This window comes from Dermacentor variabilis, chromosome 1 (assembly GCF_050947875.1).
Source record: "Dermacentor variabilis isolate Ectoservices chromosome 1, ASM5094787v1, whole genome shotgun sequence".
NCBI classification, from domain to species: Eukaryota; Metazoa; Arthropoda; class Arachnida; order Ixodida; family Ixodidae; genus Dermacentor; species Dermacentor variabilis.
In genome coordinates, this window is record NC_134568.1 from 234,774,020 (window position 1) to 234,793,518 (window position 19,499).

Here is a 19,499-nt window from a genome sequence, read left to right on the forward strand (position 1 = left end):
GTGTCGGTACTTTTTCTTCTACAGCAGTGGACAGGGACTCATGATAGTGAAACTGATGAAGATGGAGAAGAGGTGACACTTGAGTGCCAGAGGAAACTGGAGAAACATGTGTATGATGTGTTTAGTGAAGTTCGTGACCAGGTCCTTGCACCTGCAGCTGCTGAGCTCTTACAGGAGTTGATTTGTGACAGTGGTACACTTGGCCAAGGCGACACTTCTTACCAGCCCCAAGCAAGAGGGGCAGAGGCACCAGAATTGTGCAAGCAAGGTGACAAAAAGGCTGCAGCAAAGGTTAAGACTGCCAAAGTCCATTCACGAGCCTCCACAAGGAATCTCCCTCCACTGCTGGAGTCCCAGTTCAAGACAGAGCACAGGTACGGTTTTCTGCTATATGTGCATGCAGCTTCTGATGCACTTGCAACTTATTTCATTATAACTTTTTTGGATTTTCCATCTGGAGACAGTGTTGCCATCAACATGCAGGTGAAACTATTTTGCTGCATTTCTACGGGAAGCCTACAATCTCGTATAAGAGTGTTTGCCCTCTCCTACAACACATTGCATTATAAATGCAACAGTTCCCAGTTATTATGCATATTCACGGAGAATAATTGCCTCGCTGTGTATACAAAGCTTTGAGTACTGGCAATTTAGAAAAATGAAGCAGAAAAGTAATGTTGCAAGAGCACTTGAAGCCACAAGCACAAAGAATAGACAGATCCGTGTATTAACCATGGTAGCTGAATGATTGCGGCGTCAGTCTTCTCTGGGTATTTTCGTAGGAAAGTCTATGCACATAAAAATTGCTCTGTTCGTATAAAATTACAAAGTATATACCTTTTAATGAACTCCTTTTAGTTCTTGACTGTCTTGAAATTAGCAAGGTTGTATTGTCGAATTACGAACACGAAGTTCCTTTTCAAGCTTATGTTTGTGTTTTTTGCACTGAATGAATATATATATATATATATATATATATATATATATATATATATATATATATATATATATATATATATATATATATATACACACACAGGAAAGAGACGACGAACTTTTTGGGAGACTTCTTTTACTTAACGTTTTCGGCTGGTGGACCAGCCTTCGTCAGAGTACAGCGTTCACTGTACTCTGACGAAGGCTGGTCCACCAGCCGAAAACGTTAAGTAAAAGAAGTCTCCCAAAAAGTTCGTCGTCTCTTTCCTGTGTATGTTACGTCGGGTCCTGCGTGCTGAACTTTGAAGAAAACCCCTACATATATATATATATATATATATATATATATATATATATATATATATATAAATTTCTCATCTTCTAGCCATCAAGCATCCATCTCATGGTGGCAAGATCATAGCTTTGTCTATGTGGACATCATGATTGCAAATGTAAAGGAGCACGAGCTGACTGTTACCGCAGCAATATTTCGCATCAGGTTGGTCACCATACTTATTGATGGGACTTCTTGTCTGTTCAACAGCATGAAACATTGAAGCATTGCTTTGCGACTCAGTATCTTAAAATGTGCCTTTTTCTGCCCTGTACCTACACAGCTTACGGAAACAGTGCTGACAAATATAATTCTGGTTTGTGTGTTTAAGAAAAAAAAAAAGGCAGACTGCGTATTCTAAAGGGCTAAAGGCGCATAGTAAGTCAACATGGCCTGTTAAAATACCATTCCAGAACCCTTACAGTGCTTATATTGTGCCAAGAAAAAATTCAGTCTAAGAGGAAATGAGGTGTTGAGGTTTTGCATACCTCTAGTGCAATTCCAATCGCCCGCCCACGAACGGGGAGTCGTGATACATATGCCATCACTACCCTTTAAAGCCGTCAGCCAGCACAACAGTTTCTTGCGCAACATGCTTAAGTGCGATTAAAAACCGAGTCAAGACAGAGTCAGCAGTGCGGAAAAGGAAGGGAAAGCGCATGTTAGATCATGAACACTAACTTCAACAGTCGTCGCAGTGGGCTTCGTCTCTGCTACTGTGGTATTTCGTTTGCGCGAGTTTCGTGAGGCAGCAAAACCAACTCAGTACTACACAATAGCAAAACTACTAAAATGCAAAAGCATGGGCAGAGTAGATTCAAGTGAGAACAGAACCTGTCAACCACCCTCGTCATTGTCATGGGTAATGTCAAAAAGTTATTTTTTTCTATGAATTGAATAGTAAACAGGCCGCATTTTCTTCCGTTTTATAACGCAGTGCAATGATCTTTTGTGTTATGACTAATTAAATACTAGTGACAGGATTATAATGAGGGGTCGCTACACCATCAGGCCGGTACATTTGAACCTCAATACAACGAAGTCAGTAAAATCAGCAGTTTGCTTTGTTATATTGAAATTTCACCTTTTATGTAAATAAATACAGGCGCTGATGGATTTTTGTGCCACGGAAGGAACCGCAAAATTTTCCAAACAATTGGGCAATTGGAAAAACCAAATTTGAATGAGAAAAAAAAATGTTGTTGAATTTTGAGTGTTGGCGGCAAAAGACGCGGCTTCGTTCCATGTCAACAGTATCTTCACATCGGTGGTATGATGCGAAGCCAGCCACACTTTTGCATCCGCTCTGCCTCTGCAGCTGATAGTGTCACCCACAGTGGGGGAGTAAATTCTTCGTCTGCTTCTTGCTTCACTGTATCTCCAAAACTTAAGATTACCTTAAAAACCCGCATATAGTACGAGGTGAAATTTTTGGGATGCGAAATGGAAAAAAAAAGTTTTATCCGCGTATAATACGAGTTAGGAAAACTCGAGGAAAACATTTATTTAAATTGCACTCCGCACTTCAATCGCTGTCTTCCTCAGCTGTGCTCTCTTCGGATAGTTCCTTGTCGGACATATCTTCCCAGAGGTACTCATCCTCTGTGCCATCGAGCGCATTCGAGATGCCGCACTTCTTCAATGTGCAACGCACACGGTCCTCTGGTATGCTGGCCCATGCATCCACAATCCACTTGCTCAGCGTGGCTGGCGAAGCCCGCATCAGCCACCCGGTCGGCGTCACTGCAGGCTCACCTGAGCGCATCCAATCTGCGTAACACAGCTTGGCCGCTTCCTTGAACGGCTTGTCCACGCAAACATCTAAAGGCTGCAGCTGAGACAACATCCCACCCGGGATAACGACGAGTTCAGTGCCGGATTTGCGCAACAGCCTCTTCACTGAGTCGGCCAAATGCCAATGAAATGCATCCAGCATGAGGATGGACGAGAACGCCTACAGTGCGCCGGGCTGCCTAGAACAGACAGACTTTATCCAGTCAAGCACAAGATTCTCGTTCATCCAGCCTTTCTCATGGCATCTCACCCCCGCAGGGGCGTCTGCGTCAGCAGGCGTTTAGTGTGTTGCGGCACCACGTACCCGAGCACACGATGGTTGGACCCTCCCGCGTCTAAGCGTGTGCGGCTTAGCCGTGTCCAGGTAAAATGGGGATCCTGGGGATTGAGCCGATGCTGAGTGTCAGGACCTTTAAGGCCCCTCGGCGGAGGCAACACATCCCTTTGGCCTCTGCTTCACGTTGACGGCACCCCCGGACTGACCCACCCGGGGGAAATCGGTAGTTGCCTTTTCCTGTCTCTCTCTCCCTCCAATCTTCGTCTTTCTCTTACTTTTCATCTCTCCTGTCTTCTCCTAGCTTCTGCTTACTTCCAATTTTTCCAGGCAGCAAGGGTTAACCTTGTGTGAATAGCCAACCTAGATTATTTCATATTTGGTTATAGTGGTAATGTACAGCTGGTGTTTGCAGGCCGTGTTTCACACGCCCTGCAGCGTCCCCTTGTAGGACTCCACGGTGGGTGGCTGGCGTTACTGCCGAAATTACAATCTTTTATGGCTACTTCCTTTCCCCCACTACCTGATCGCTCCCTGAAGAGGGGGCGCACCGATGATGTCTTAGAGTTTTTTGCCCGTCAAAAAGAAACCTTCCCTCGCTTCCATGTAGTCTACTCCGAACAACCAGACAAACCCGTGCGAACAATCTCTCCATTCCTCGTGTCTAAGTCTCTCACCCAAATTTTTGGCACAGGTTATAAAGCATCCAGAATGGCAAGCGGTGATCTCCTCTTGGAGCTCCGCAACTAGAAGCAATATGGAAAGCTACCCAATCTTGTCTCATTTGGCGACGCCAAAGTAACAGTAACTCCACATCGTACTATGAATACCACCCGTGGTGTAGTCTCCGATGATGATCTCTTGGAGCTGACTGAAGCAGAACTCCTGGAGGGCTTCAGTGAGCAGAACGTCATCAACGTTAAACAAATTAAGATGAGGCGTGACAATAAGGAAATACAGACCAAACACCTGATACTTTCGGCACAAGTGTACTGCCCGTGTCCATCGAGGCCGGGTATATCAAGCTTCGTGTTCGGCCATACATCCCTAATCCCCTGCGATGCTTTAAATGCCAGCGTTTCGGTCACAGCTCACAGAGCTTCCGTGGCCGCCAAACCTGCGCAAAATGCAGTGCTAATGAGCACACCTCTGAATCTTGTGTAAACTCTCTCCACTGCGTAAACTGTGATGGGGGAGCATGCTGCATACTCGTGGTCGTGCCCACCTTGGAAGAAAGAAAAGGAAATAGTTACGATTAAAGTAAAAGAAAACATAAGTTTCAAAGAGGCACGCAGGCGGGTATCCTTCCTGCCAAAGCACACCTTTGCTGATGTGGCGCGTCAGGGGGCAGCGCCACAACGGTCTCCGGCAGCTGTCCGACCCACACCCAGTGAGGCGGCAGTGACGCCGTCCGCCACCCCTCCCCCCCCCCGGCAGCTGCAGCTAACGCTGCTACGCCAACCCAGCAGACGGGGCCATCGACTCCGAAGGTGGGCGCAGCCGAGGCTGCCCCAACCTCCGCGGCCCCTTCCAGCGCTGGCAACAGCCAACGCAGCCAAATCCCTCAGGGAGCCCCATCTACCTCTGGGCTGGTGGGCGCAGGGGTCTTGCTTTCCGAGGCAGGACTCTCACGGAAAACTTCTCGCTCGCAAGAGCATGTGTCCGGCGCCTCACAAGAGGCAATGGACTACACCTGTCCTCACGGCGCGCCAAGCGCCTAAGGAGCGGCGAGGCTCCATCGAACGCTCCAGAAAGGGCAAGACCCCGATTACAGAGCCTCGAAAGAGCTCTGTAATCTAATCTCTGAAATCTCTGTAATTAATACTTCTATTTCTGTACACACAGCACGTATTTACTACAAACATGGATACACAGATAATTCAATGGAACGTCAGAGGTCTTCTTAGAAACCTTGATGATGTGCAGGAACTCATCCACCAACACAATCCAAAAGTGATGTGTTTACAGGAAACACACCTAAAATCAAAACACACAAACTTTCTCCGACAGCATGTTACTTTTCGCAAAGATCGCGATGATGCAATCGCATCATTGGGCGGTGTTGCAATTGTAATTGAAAAAAGCATAGCGTGCCAACGTTTACAGCTACGAACGGCACTTGAAGCAGTGGCGGTTCGTGTTGTTCTGCTAAACAAACTTATCACTATTTGCTCGCTTTATATACCCCCACGCCACAAACTAAGCAAACATGAATTTCAGTCCTTCATAGATGAATTGCCAGAACCTTATGTTGTTCTTGGGGATTTCAACGCGCACAACTGCCTGTGGGGTGACTCTCGAATAGATGCGCGAGGTCGTCTTGTTGAACAGTTCCTTTTCTCTTCTGGTGCTTGTCTTCTGAATAAGAAGGAACCCACATATTATTCTCTTGCAAACAGAACATTTTCTTCAATTGACCTCAGCATAGTTTCGCCGTCTATACTGCATGAAATTGAATTGAATGGGTAGTTACCAGCAATCCTTACGGGAGCGACCACTTCCCCATACTGCTAAGAACATCAAAAGAAAACGAATTGCCACCACAGGCTCCTAGGTGGAAGGTTGATACAGCCGACTGGGAGAAATTTCGAAATCTCACTAGGATCTCATGGGATGAAATGTCTTCTTTAGGAATTGATGCTGCTGTGCAGTATTTTACAGCCTTCATTATAGATGCCGCATCTAAATGCATATCTGAAGTAAGTGGATTGGCATGCAGGCGACGTGTCCCGTGGTAAAACGACGAATGTAGGATCGCCCGTAAGAAAGAGAACAAAGAATGGGGGTTGCTGCGCGCTTCTCCCACTGCAGAGAATCTTATCAACTTTAAAGAAGTCAAGTCCCAAGGCAGGCGAACCCGCCGACAGGCCAGAAGAGAAAGCTGGCAGAAGTTTTTATCGGGCATCAACTCGTACACAGATGAGGCCAAAGTCTGGAACAGGGTTATTAGGATAAGAGGGCGACAAGCACATTCCCTCCCTTTGGTAAACACACAAGGCGATACCCTTCTTGAACAAGCAGACTTTGAGAGCGTGTCAAGCACAACCCATTATTCTCAGTCTTTTCTCAAATATAAACAAACAGAATAACGTAAGCCAATAATTAGAAAATCCAGACAGAATTAACCCTATAACCGACCTTTCAGTATTGCCGAGTTGAGAGCTTCCTTGAACACATGCAAAAGCACTGCACCGGGACCTGACAGAGTCATGTATGACATGATCAGAAACTTACATACTGACACACAAGTTACACTACTTACACTTTTCAACACTCTTTGGGCTGCGGGATGCCTCCCACCTACATGGAAAGAGGCGATTGTGGTTCCTGTCCTGAAGCAGGGAAAAGACCCCTCCTTGGCAGCAAGTTATCGTCCGATAGCTCTTACAAATTGTCTGTGTAAGCTCTTTGAGAAAATGATTAATCGCAGACTCGTACATTTCCTTGAACTCAACAATTTACTCGATCCCTATCAGTGTGGCTTCAGACAAGGGCGGTCAACAACCGATCATCTTGTGTGCATTGAAGGATATATTCGCGATGCCTTTGTACACAAACAGTATTTCCTCTCGATATTCCTCAATATGGAGAAGGCATAGGATACAACATGGCGTTACGGAATCTTGCGAGACTTGTCGGGAATGGGCATCTGTGGAAATATGTTGAAAATAATTGAAAGCTATTTGTCCAGTCATACCTTCCGTGTAAAAGTCGGCAATGCACTGTCACGCCCTCTTACGCAGGAAATTGGTGTACCCCAGGGAGGCATGCTCAGCTGCACTCTCTTTATCGTTAAAATGAACACACTACGTGCTTCACTACCACCGGCCATTTTTTATTCCGTATACGTAGAAGATATACAAATAGGCTTCAAATCCTGCAACCTCACAGTATGCGAAAGACAGGTACAGCAGGGCTTAAACAAGGTGTCCAAATTAGCAGATCAAAATGGATTTAAAGTCAACCCCCTCAAAAGTTCTTGTGTTCTCTTCACAAGAAAGAGAGGCATGGTCCCAGATCCTTGCGTAGAACTGGGCGGACAACAAATTACTGTAAACAAAGAGCACAAATTTCTTGGTGTTATATTTGACGCCAGGCTTACTTTCATTCCTCACATCAAATATCTTAAAGAAAAATGTCTTAGAACAATTTACCTACTTAAAATCCTATCCATACAACATGGAGTAGCGACAGACAGTGTTTACTGAATATCTACAAGAGCCTAGTTCGATCACGGTTAGATTATGGTGCCGTAGTATATCACTCTGCCGCACCGAGCACGCTTAAGATGTTAGACCCCGTTCATCATCTGGGTATCCGTCTGGCCACTGACGCATTTAGGACGAGCCCTGTTGAAAGTCTATATGTAGTCAGATGAATGGCCACTCCATCTTCAGAGAACATACATCAGCTTAATATATTTTCTCAAGGTTCGCTCTAATAAGGAACATCGGTGTTTCACAACCGCTAATGACGACGTGTTAAACATTTTTTTGTAATACACCCTACATTCGAATAGCTTTGCCACTGCGTCTAAGAGAGCTAAGCGAAGAAATGGATGTCCCAATTCTCGAACATCGCTTAATGCCTCCAGCTAAGCTAGTACCGGCAGGTGATAGACTGTGATGTATCCTTTGTGGAGGTCACAAAGCACGCTCCTGACCTCGAAATTGCTATGCATTTCCGTGAACTTCAATCGAAATACTGCTGTTCCTAATTCTACACAGATGCGTCAAAATCACATTTTGGCGCATCTTATGCTGCTGTTGGTCCCTCTTTTTCCAAATTTGATGTATTGAACCCCTTAACGAGTATCTTCACTGCAGAAACCTATGCTGTACTGTCTGCAGTAGAACATATAAATAAATTAAAGCTCGACAGAGCAATAGTATATACAGACTCATTAAGCCTTGTAAAAGCGCTGAGCTCTTTACAAAAGTTTACAAATCTGGTTTTCATTAAACTTTACTCACTCTTATGCAGTATTTATTTATCATATAGACATCTAATTATATGTTGGGTACCTGGCCATAGAGGCATCGAGGGCAATGTACTAGCTGACAAAATGGCCACATCACTCACACCACTAACCACCTTTTCTACGGCTGCTGTCCCTGTCACAGATCTGAAGCCTTTCTTAAGAAAGAAACTGCAACAACACTCGCAACACATGTGGGACGCAGAGATAAATAACAAATTGCATGTGATAAAGCCACAGTTAGGTTTTTGGCCCTCCTCAACAAAATCACGGCAAACAGATGTCCTATTCTGTCGTCTCAGAATAGGACACACATTTGGGACCCATCATTTTCTACTAACTGGAAATGAACCGCCAACCTGTGGCAGATGTGGTGAGAGGCTGACCGTGCTTCATGTCCTCTTGGAGTGTCGGGAGGCCGAAGCTGAAAGAAATAAATATTTTCCTCTGGCATACCGGTATTACATCCCTCTACAGCCGGCAATGTTTCTGGGAAAGGAACCAATATTTTACACGAAAGCAGTCCTCGGTTTCTTAAATTATGTTATTTTGCATGTTACAAGTCCATTAAATTCGTAGAGCATCCTCGTTCCAGAGGATGCCCCTGCAATAACTATTTTTCATAGCACATGCCTCCAGACCCTTGTATTTCAAGGGCTCTAAGGAGGCAGTAGTGCTCTAGCAAATTTTAGAACCAGATATATTCTATACATCGTATAATTCTTTTCAAATGCACCCTAATCTTCATAGTACACGTCACATGTCACGGTCATAATCTTATTATACAGATTTTACGTAATTTAGAACAACTATTTTAAGGCCCCTTTACAGCTACATCACACCAATTTCATAGAACTCATAACTACACTGCGAACCCATTACAAATGGCATGGCACTCTTTGGCCATACATGGCCCTTGCGCCATTAAACACCAAACATCCATCCATCCATGACATCTCACGACCACATTTTTTGGCAGCTCCTCACCTTTAGGCACTGTCTTGCGCTTGAAGACGACATAGGGTGGGAGCTTGCGTCCGTCTGCCGTGCATGACAACTTGACGGTAACTCGCATTTCCTTTTTGCCAGTGGACCGGACATAAACTTGTTTAGAGCCCTTTTCGTGCACGGTGAGGGGTGATGGCATGTCCAGATAAACCGCCGTTTCGTCAGCATTGCCGATTTGCCCTAGCTGGAAGTTCTCGAACTTGCACAGAGAAATAATGTGGCGCTGGAAAGCCAGAAGTAGCTCTTCGAACGATTCGGGCAGCTTTTGCGAAATCATGAACTTCAGCAGTGTAAGGAAAATCCAGCACGGCACATGTTGCGATAAATCCAGTTCTTGCTCGCTTTGAAGGCGGAGCTCAATAGCCCTTTTCCTCGTGCAAGCTCCTTAGCTTTTGCCTGCATAAGCTCCATGTGCACAGCTAGATACGAGACTCGCCGTTGGCGTACGAACTCCGTCAGGGCGAGTTTGATTTCTGGGAATGTCCCACTCTTCGGGCCGCGAAAGCTTCTTCCCGTTCCGCTGCACGCGAAAAGGGCTTCTTTCTGTCGACGCCACCCGTGAATGCTTCCCTTGTTGATGCCCAACTGCCTCACAGCCGCACTATTGCCGATGTCCTGTGCGGCTGAAATAACCTTTCTCTTGAAAGCAGCCGAGTACTGTTTTCATGGTCCGGACATCTTGGTCCTTCAGTGCGGAATAAAAAAAGATGCACTTCGCGAAGCGTGCTTTGCATGTGTGCTGCCAAGGTGTACGCTCAACAATAAAGAAACAATGCTGTAGTCACTCAGTGAGAACGAAACCAAGCCATAGCCACGCAGCAATAAGGAAGCCAAGCCATAGCCACGCAGTGATAACGAAGCCAAGCCATAGCCACTCAGCAATAACGAAACCAAAACCTCTAGCCCAAATTTCTGACTGAAATTTTTGTTCGGATCCGCATATAGTACGAGGCAGAAATTTGGGATGCTAATAATAAGGAAAAAAAACTCTTATTATACGCAGGTTTTTGTGGTACGCAACCTCTAGTACCAAACACATGGGTAGATAGCGCACATGGGGCCTTGCCATCTCGACATGCCCACTCTGCATACGTGGCAGATTACCTCTAAAGCATGACTCACGCTTAGCCACCTTGACAGCCATGCACAGCCACTGCCGCGCTAGAAAAAGGAGACGTGTGCTTAATCGCGTTGCCACGAGCTCACTTGCCTTTCCCCTTGCTCATGCAGGAAGACTGCACCAATTAAGCCACCAGCCTTCTCGGCTCACCCTCGCAAGCTTTCACTCACACCAAAAGCATGCACAGGGCACGATAGGATCTTATCGCACTTGGACTTTATATGGATCATATGACGCTGCTCCACTGTGGTGTTCGCTCTAGGTCCGTGGCAGGCAAATTGAGAGGTGCTTTTGCAAGCTCCCGCCTGTAATTCAACATAAAGCTTCCTTTTATTGCCTCTCTATCCCTTTGTGACTGTAGTGAAATTTCGTTATATTGAAATCGTGTATAAAGACACTTTGTTATATTGAGGTTCTAAATACATGGTGTTCTAAATCCATTTACCTAAATTTCTCGATTACTCAAGCTCTGTTCTTAATAATATTAATGCCTTAGACATTCTTGAGCATTAATCGATCACTTTAGCTTGACATAACATTCGTTTGTAGGGACTTCTTTGTAAATGTTAAATATCTACAGGTCTGCCCTACAAATTGCTTGAATGAGTGTTAAGTTTATGCTTAGAAAATGTACTTGTTTAACTTGTTTTTGGCATGCAATTAGGACCAAAACAGCGAAGCTCACATTGGCGGGGAAAAGATTGCATAATGAAAGGCAAATTGTCCAACAGGTTTTTGTGAGCCTTCTGTGTGGGACGTTCGTTAGGCTCAAAGCATGAATGATGTAACATAATGAAGTGCTGGAACAGCAGTGCCAATTGCATCAAACTGCACCGAAAGTGAGCCTTTGCGCCATCCTGTGCCAAAACGGCATTTAACGGAAAGTTACCACGAGCCTGCGCCAAAGCATGCATAAAAGCGAAACTCTTCTTTAGTCGATGCTTGACAGCTAGCAAAACTGAAACTAAAACCAACAGTATGCTATTATCATCACAAAAGGAAGCGGTGGGCCCGTCGATAGAGTTTCTTACTCTATAGGATTAAAGGTAAACTTTTTCAATGTTTATGGGTGATAACAAGTCTTTGAAGAAGAGCCGCTGCAATTAAAATTGCACATGGTGCATAGTTAAGAATGGTATTAGCGAATGTAGTACCAGTCACCAATCACCACTTCGACCAGTCCAGTCACCAAAGTCACAACTTCGACGGGTGCCGTCTTGTTCGTTGGTGCAATACGTTTGCGTCGAGTTTGTGTTGCTGTGCTATTTCAGCGAAATAGCATTGCCCACACAAACACAAAAGCGTATTTGTGTGTTGCGCATGTGCAGTGGCGCTGACGCTTTTATTTTTAATTTTTCTCCAGCCCCTATTAGAGAATTGCCCAATGCATGAAATGAGTATATTGCATGATGGCGTGTTCAGTGCAGGCACACGTACTCGATTGGTCTTGCAGTGAGCCCTTGCCCACAAGCCGTAACTGCCGCACTATGGTGCTTCCTGGGCACCATAGTGCACCATACACGCATTTGTTGATGATCTGTCTGTGGTGCCTTCTCTGCACCTTATCGACGAACCCGGTCGTAGCGCCCTTTGTGCGTCGCCGTTTGAACGAGCGTTGCGTCCTTTCCTCATTGCGCTTGCAGCATAAGCCTCACACAAACCTGTCTCCACAACATATTGACTATATCAGTTAATATTTGCTTGGTATATGGTAAGCATATGTGTGTTGGACACTGCGCCAAAAGTTCTTGCTGCTGTGCCAAATCTGCTTCTTGCCTGAGCCAGGACCTGCGCCAAAAGGTGAAATTGCTGTTCCACCACTGACAATGTTTATTGTGACAATCGAGCTGATATTTACAATGTTGTTTTGCGTTGTAAGCTTGAGTTGTGTAGCTATTTGTCCAGTGTATGCCGCATTACATTTAATCACAGAATGGTTACGTCAGGGAGAAGAAAAGGTAGCTAATTGGTGTTTTATTGACTTCGTATAAAGTTGACTTAATTTAATTAGTGATGCACAGTGTCTACCAACCGGGAAAACCGAGAATTCTCAGGGATTTTGAGTAGTCTGGGGGAAAACTACGAGAATTTGCCTCTATCAGGGAAAATTAGCTGTAATTTTATTGAAAGGGCTGAAAGTCGTCGTGATGCTGGCTCGAGTAACAGACAGGAATCGTAATAAATAGTCTGTGACGCCCTATCGTCAGCTGGAGGAGTTGCCGGTGTACACTCAACGACCGACTATCCGTATTCCTGATCATTTGGGCAGCTTCGCGGCACCACCACGTACCCCATAGAGTCAATGTAACGGAACATCTGAAAATTCGGATGCAAGAACTCTTCACCGTCCGATTTTCCGGACATTTTGCCATGACTGCAGGTCTGAAATGGTATTAATCAAAGCCACCACCACTGCCATTTTGATTACCTCGCAGCCTTGAACCGGCGCTCTCACATGCGGATCTGCTGGCAGCCGTAGCCACCACTGCGGCAACGCTAGGCCTAGCTGCTTTGACGTTTGCTACAAAGCTTCTTGCCCGTGGGTGCCGCGCTTTTTATTGAAAGACGCTGCTGTCATCAATGACATGGACTCCACCTTTGTGGTCCATGCCATTGGCTTAGAAGCTTGGAAAGCGCGGTGCTTTGCATAATGCCGGTTCCCGAAAGTCAGCTTTCGGGAAAGGCAGCCCTAGGGAGTTTGAAATATAGGGCGGGGACTATGCAACTGACCAAGAAGATGCTTCAAATGATCCGTGGGGAGAATGAGTGGCGGAAGGAGGACAAGAAAAGAAAGGACCTACGGATTGAGAAATGAACAGGAAAGAAAGTGTCCTGCCGCTGTTTTGAAGGAGCTTTAGCTCAAAATACAAAGTGTTGGCTGATGCTGAGATGCAGGTGTCCCTCATCCTAACCAAAATAAACTGTTTAAAGCAGTGAAACACAACCCTGAGGCATTGTGTGCGGGCTGAGAGTATGTCAGGAAAGTTGAGATTGTTTAGAGAGGATCTCAATTGTGACAAAGTTCGGGCCTCAGACCACTGAGCTTGCTATCAATTGATAGAAATAGCTCATATACGAAAATATTTGCTTCCGTATGCATCTCCTTTTTATTCTTATTTGAGAATGTCCGACTCGATTTGCATTTTTTTTTTTTGAAGACATTTTATTTGCTGTGCGTTTTACTAACCTCTCCCTTCTATTCTCTTTTTGAATAACATAAACATTACTCCTTAGTATTCAAATTAGATGAAGTGGTTTTTTTGTTAAAATATTTTTCATATGCTTACTACAGAGTGGCAGCATCGGGCGATATGGTTTCAGCCCGTCTTGACATAAAACATAGTTCTGCATCACTCAGGGAATATTGCAGAGGTACTCGGGGAAAACCTGGGAAACTCAGGGAATTTGGAAATGTCAACTTGGTAGACACCTTGTGACGGCTACACAGCTCAAGGGAACATTACACAGAGGAAGAAAAAAAATACTGGACAAGGCACTGACTTTTGACAGAAATTTAATGTCACCTGCAACTTTTGAATTTAGTGTCACATGCAATTTAATGTTGCATGTTTATTTGCCCGTTTTTTGCTTGTCCTTGCATGTTGTTTCTGAAGTTTATTTTTGTGATCATGGCGATATCCTCTGTATTCATTAGACATGACATTGAATGCCATTCAAAAGACAGCACCTTGTCCTGTTCTTCCTTTTGCCCTTGTAGTGTTCCCTTGTGCTGCGCAGTCATTATGAATTTATACCGACTCGCTAAACTCTCATTGCTTCTAATTTGACCATGACGGGACCAATAGAATTGATTAATTATTTGGTGGGATGAATTACGGCAAGACACTCCACTTACTTAAAAAAAAATTTCTTATTTATGGGTGTATTTTGATCGTACTTGCATTACTTACGTATTTTGACATGCTGATTTTAAATATTCAATTCGTTTGTCCATTCTATGTAAACTGCCCTTATGCATTTCTAAAACCTTAATTTGAATTTGTATTCACTACACACGTTTTCTGATATATCAGGAGTTTGAGGGAGCAATGTATGAACCTGAGGAATTAAGCAGTTTCAGATATGTGATAACATTGTTTGGACTAGGTCTAAAAATGGTCTCCACTTTCTCCACTAGGTCTCCACTTTTTATTTTGCACACATTTAAAGTGCTACGGATTATTTTCGTTGAAATTTTTTCTTTAGTAGGAGCCATTTGCGTCTTTAAATAGTACCGCTTTATAAAAATAGTAAGTTGACACCTCAGTGTGTCTACTTTACAAGTTACATGTTTACGATTTCTGTATGTCCTGCTTAACGCAACTTTTTGAAATTTTTTGTTTAAAATGCAGAATTAAAACAGTGGAGCATGAGTACCTGGCTCACGAGAGGCTTTATGCCGCCATTGTACCAGGGAAAACAAGACTGGTGCAGAAAGCTGACTCTCTGAGAATCACCTTCGAGAAGGTGCATGCCAAGCATTCATGGAAATTCTTAACTAGAAACAAGAGAAAGGTACGTAAAGTTTTAGATATTAATTGATGCGACATGGTCCTTTTTCCTCAAACATTTCATATTCTTTCGTTCCCACTTAACAATACGCAGTGTACCAAGTGTTTCATGTAGATTGAACTAAACTTTACGAAAAAGTGGTAAATCTTCGCTGATTGAGACCAATGGTGCATTGTTCACAGTGATGTGGAGGTATTTCTTGAAGTGCGATTAGTGAGCTAATCGCCCAAGTTAATATATGGCTCATTTTGAACATTCGGCTTTAGGGCAAAAGTGTTAGACTATGCTTGGAAACAACCAATGAAATTGTTTTCATGACATCATCTTTTACATGCAGAAGACTCTCTTTAAGAAGAACTCGAAGGGACCATGAAAATTTGTTCTTCTTGTCAGAAGTTCATGTTATCAGAAGAATAATTGGCAACATGACCAGGTTCATCCAAATATCTTACATCAGAATGGTAAATGAAGTAGGCTTAAAATGGGGAAAGAAATGACATAAAAAGCATTTATGTAGCTTAACCTAATAGAAAACTGTTTTCAAGTGGCACTCTTGCTTGTTTCATCCAGTCTGTGATGGAATTTTCACGCTCCTGTGCAAATCAGCAAGCAGTTACAAATGATTTCATCTTACCGAATGACGTTAAAATATTTCTATGCCTTTGTGCTGCTGGAACAAGTTCACTAGGGAGGTAAAGCAGGCATCTGCCACCTCACAGGTCATCTGCACAGGCTCCGAGCTAGCGAAAGTACAAAGGTCCGTGCCGAGTCCACGGCAAAGCAGTGCAACCTAGAGGAAAGTTTAGGTGACATTCAGTGAAGTGCGGAAGGAGAAATGAGGCGAAGCGTTGCGGAGGTGGAAGGTAGGTAGAGGCACGCTGGGTTTACCTCTTCTGGTTGCTGCAAGTTTTGTTTGCGATATAGACATACCGGGTTCATCTTGTGATTACGTCATTGTGCGCCATGTGCTCTGTGTGTCAGTGAAAGCGTGGAACGTGAGCTGACAATGACAGCTTAATCTCGTGTGCGCAAAGGAGGGGTGGGCACCGTTTTTCATTGTGCGCATGGCACCAGGGACAGGAGGGAGGGGGCTGTTTTACTTCAGTCGCACGATCTGCTTTGGGGGCACAGTCTAGGTGGGCCAATCGCTCGTAGCTTTGCGTGCACTATGTTCTTGCCGCTCAGTTTGCATTGAAGTGATATACAGCGTGAAGGTCACTTTGCTCTCTGCTGCTCCTGCGATTCCTCACGCCAGCATTTTGACGGCAAGCGTCTGCGGTCATCGAGTGTGATGTGTTCATGTTTGCCTGTGCACGCTGACACCATGCTTGTTAATTTAGTTAGTAAGCAAATGTTTAGAAGGAGGCGTTCTACTTCGGTGGCTGCTGCATGTGGCATGGCCGTGCGAACTCTTTCTTGAATACGATCTGTGATGTGGACAGTCTAAGCACACCAAGGGCTGACAGCTTCGTATGTGCTATAGCTCCCACACTCTTGCGAGTCACCCGCGTTCGCGAAGTGAAATGTCGCTGTATCTTTTTGGTTCCATCTCTTGTTTTCACCTTTGTCTATGGGCTATGTGCACAGCAGGCCTCCAGTCAGGTGCCTTGATGCACGCACCCCAGGTGTAGTGCATCAAGGTTCCCTAGCCTCCAGGATCGGTAGCAGTGGTGGTTGCTCCAAATATTTGTCTTAACTGAAGAGCACATCTGAGGCAGTTCGTCTTAAGCGATTTTTTTTTTTCGAGTTTATATAAAACCAAACAAGTGTTCCCATGTTGTTTGTTATATGCGTGAATTCGGCTAAACCGAGTTTGTCTTGAGAAGAAGCTTTAGTTCAGGTGCTCATGTGCAAAAGCATGTAAAAGGAGAATATGTTTTCCTCGGCAACCACTGCACTAAATTTGACGAGGCTTGTTGCATTTAAAAGAAAAACTTAAAATGTAGTGACTGTTGGTCACGAAAGAAATTTACTAATACGGAAATACAGCTTTTGCAGAACCCTTGTACACAATGTAACAAATTCACATGCTGTATAAATTGATGTATCGAATTTGTCTGCTTTGAATGATTAATGGATGCCGTTTACAGAACCATGATATCTGTTCTTGATGCGGAGCTATTAATTTCTAAACTTTGTGCTTCTCTGCTTCTTTTTTTTTTTCACTTTCAAATTTTTGAAAATTCTTTTAACAAAGTTCAGCCCCTAAATATAAATTCTGCTTCCAACAGTCACTATAATTTAACTTTCTCTCTCAAATGTAACAAATTTAATTAAAATCGGTCCAAGGGTTATCTCAGAAAAGCATTTCTGCATTTTACATGTATTTGAACAGGCGTCGTCAGAGTTGGGCCTGAGCTAAAGCTTCCACTTAATGAGAGTTCACTGTAGTTTGTTTACTCGAGCTCAGAAGAAAGCCTGCATTATATACGAGCGACGTCACTGTGCGCTTGAATGTCTTGTTTGCAACTCTGTAAACCGTGTTTCCAAAGAACAAAGGCTGTAGGTCCCAAGTTTAAGAATGCGATCAGTCCAGGCAGCTACATCAGTATCATCGTTGTGAAGATGGAAATCTGCCATGGTTTAAAATTATAAGTGATATGCCAACACTGAAATGAGATTGAGACATGCTCATTGGCTCCTTTGACAACAGGAGCTCAGGCTTTATCCTTTGGACACACAGTTGAGCATTGCATCTAGCTGCAAAGTAGACGCGTAAGCCTGCAGTGACACTTGGCCCCCCCTGCTATTTCGGAGGCTTCCTTCAGAGCCTGGAAAGAAATTACTATAGGGAAATCTGGATAATTCGAACTCCTCTGTTGATCTTGGCAATGACCTATGCAGTATATTTAAAGAGAGAAAAAATCCTGCGAATTCGAACTCCAAGAACTATACAACACTTCGAACAAATCTCTCATTCCTATGCACCACTTTTCGGACAAACCAAAGCCAAAAGCGAAGGTTTGATACATCACTAGCTACCGTAATGTCGCGTGCCATAAGGACAAGGAAGGACACGCGGTGAGGCGAGACTGAACCGGTGCAAGCAGAGCAGTGCGTGCCCTCCTTTCCCATCCAACTTAGAAAGAGCAGGAAGGAGCGTGCGATCACACATGCTCACAATTACACAGACTGTAACTTAGATAACCTAATTGCACATCAAAAACTACTTTAGGTAGCTCTGGATAACTTGAGGTTCAAGTTACATGCCACACCTCATACCTTGTCATAATGAAGTCAGATTTGATATGAGAATATACCTTAATTACATCCAATATTTTTATAAGGATATATTCTTGACATGCTGATGTTGGTGAGAAACATTTTACGGATTTCATTTTATATATGATAATTCAGTGTATGTGTTCATTATATTGAGGTTTGACTTAATAGCCCTTCAGTCTTAGGTGGGGACATTTGATACCTTGTGTTGGTTCTCACCCGTGCTCTCGTGACACAGGAACAGCAACACAGTAGTGCAAACAATCACAAGGGCATTTATTGCACCTTTCATGCATGCTAGCCTATTTGCTATCCGCATTGCACATAAATCTAGGAAGTCTGACTCACCGCGGCTGGATATCGAGCGAATATGTTCGTTCCATGCTGGACATCAGTGCCTGGTTGTTCGCCTGTATGGTCATGTGAACGGTACCATGTTTGAATGATTGTGTTCGCCCATTCCAGTGTCCTACTCCTAGGCCTAGCAAGGCCATCTCGCAGAAGCATAATTTGGCACACGCATGGAACGTCCAAACTGCTCGCCGAACCTAAGCCAAAGAGGGAGAGCCCACTTCTATTCGCTCCCCTGTAACCCCGCCATTAGGTGGCGTTAGCAGCGCAACACTTCCGCCATCTCTCCTAATACGGTGCTACCACACTGACCTCTGCTGGCACTAAGCTATGCGGAGAAGCTAGATTACAGCAGATGCAAGAGCCTTGCAGGGAAAACAACATCAGGGGATGCGTGACAGTCGAGCATCCCCACATCCCACTAACCTTATATCACTAGATACTCCGCCGAAACATGTCACAGAGTCTAACATCAATGCTTGCTTCGCGAACAAGAGGTAGTAGGTGGTACATGGGGCAGTGGCCGCATGTCTCCGCTAACGTATCGTACACTCAGCGCACTCAGCGAACGCTAAAGTAGTGCAAGGGAGAGGAATTCTGCATGCACATCGCCTACATGGTACGACATTTAACTTCGTTAAAGCACGTTGGCAGGCTAGTTGGTTTGAACCCCATGACAGCATGGGTAAGCGTGACTGAACAAGGACATCGAAAGGCACAGACACACAGAGACAGTGCTACTTTCAACTATAGATTTTATTTTCGCATGCATCAATAAATATATACCGAACGAGCAGAAACAGGCGAGACAAAAAACATTCAGTGGTGCTTGTTGATGAACCGTACTTGTGTCTAAGGCATGATAAAAACATACACTGCATTAGTTACAGCGATAAGCCGAGAAATTGTATCTTTTTCAGATAGTGACACTGATGGCTTGCTCACGCACCTTTCTTCTATTTTTGCAATT

General features: G+C 44.3%; 1 protein-coding gene across 6 annotated transcripts in view; it reads left to right on the forward strand.

Moving 5' to 3' along the window:
* The window catches only part of LOC142559637 (putative ATP-dependent RNA helicase TDRD12), a 220,059-nt gene that overhangs the window by 174,187 nt on the left and 26,373 nt on the right, over positions 1-19,499 (forward strand). For all 6 annotated transcript variants that reach the window (XM_075671239.1, XM_075671210.1, XM_075671233.1 and 3 more), the window contains 3 exons: positions 25-374; positions 1,322-1,435; positions 14,797-14,959. In XM_075671239.1, coding sequence (XP_075527354.1) covers positions 25-374; positions 1,322-1,435; positions 14,797-14,959 — 627 coding nt within the window. The remainder of the gene's footprint in view (positions 1-24; positions 375-1,321; positions 1,436-14,796; positions 14,960-19,499) is intronic.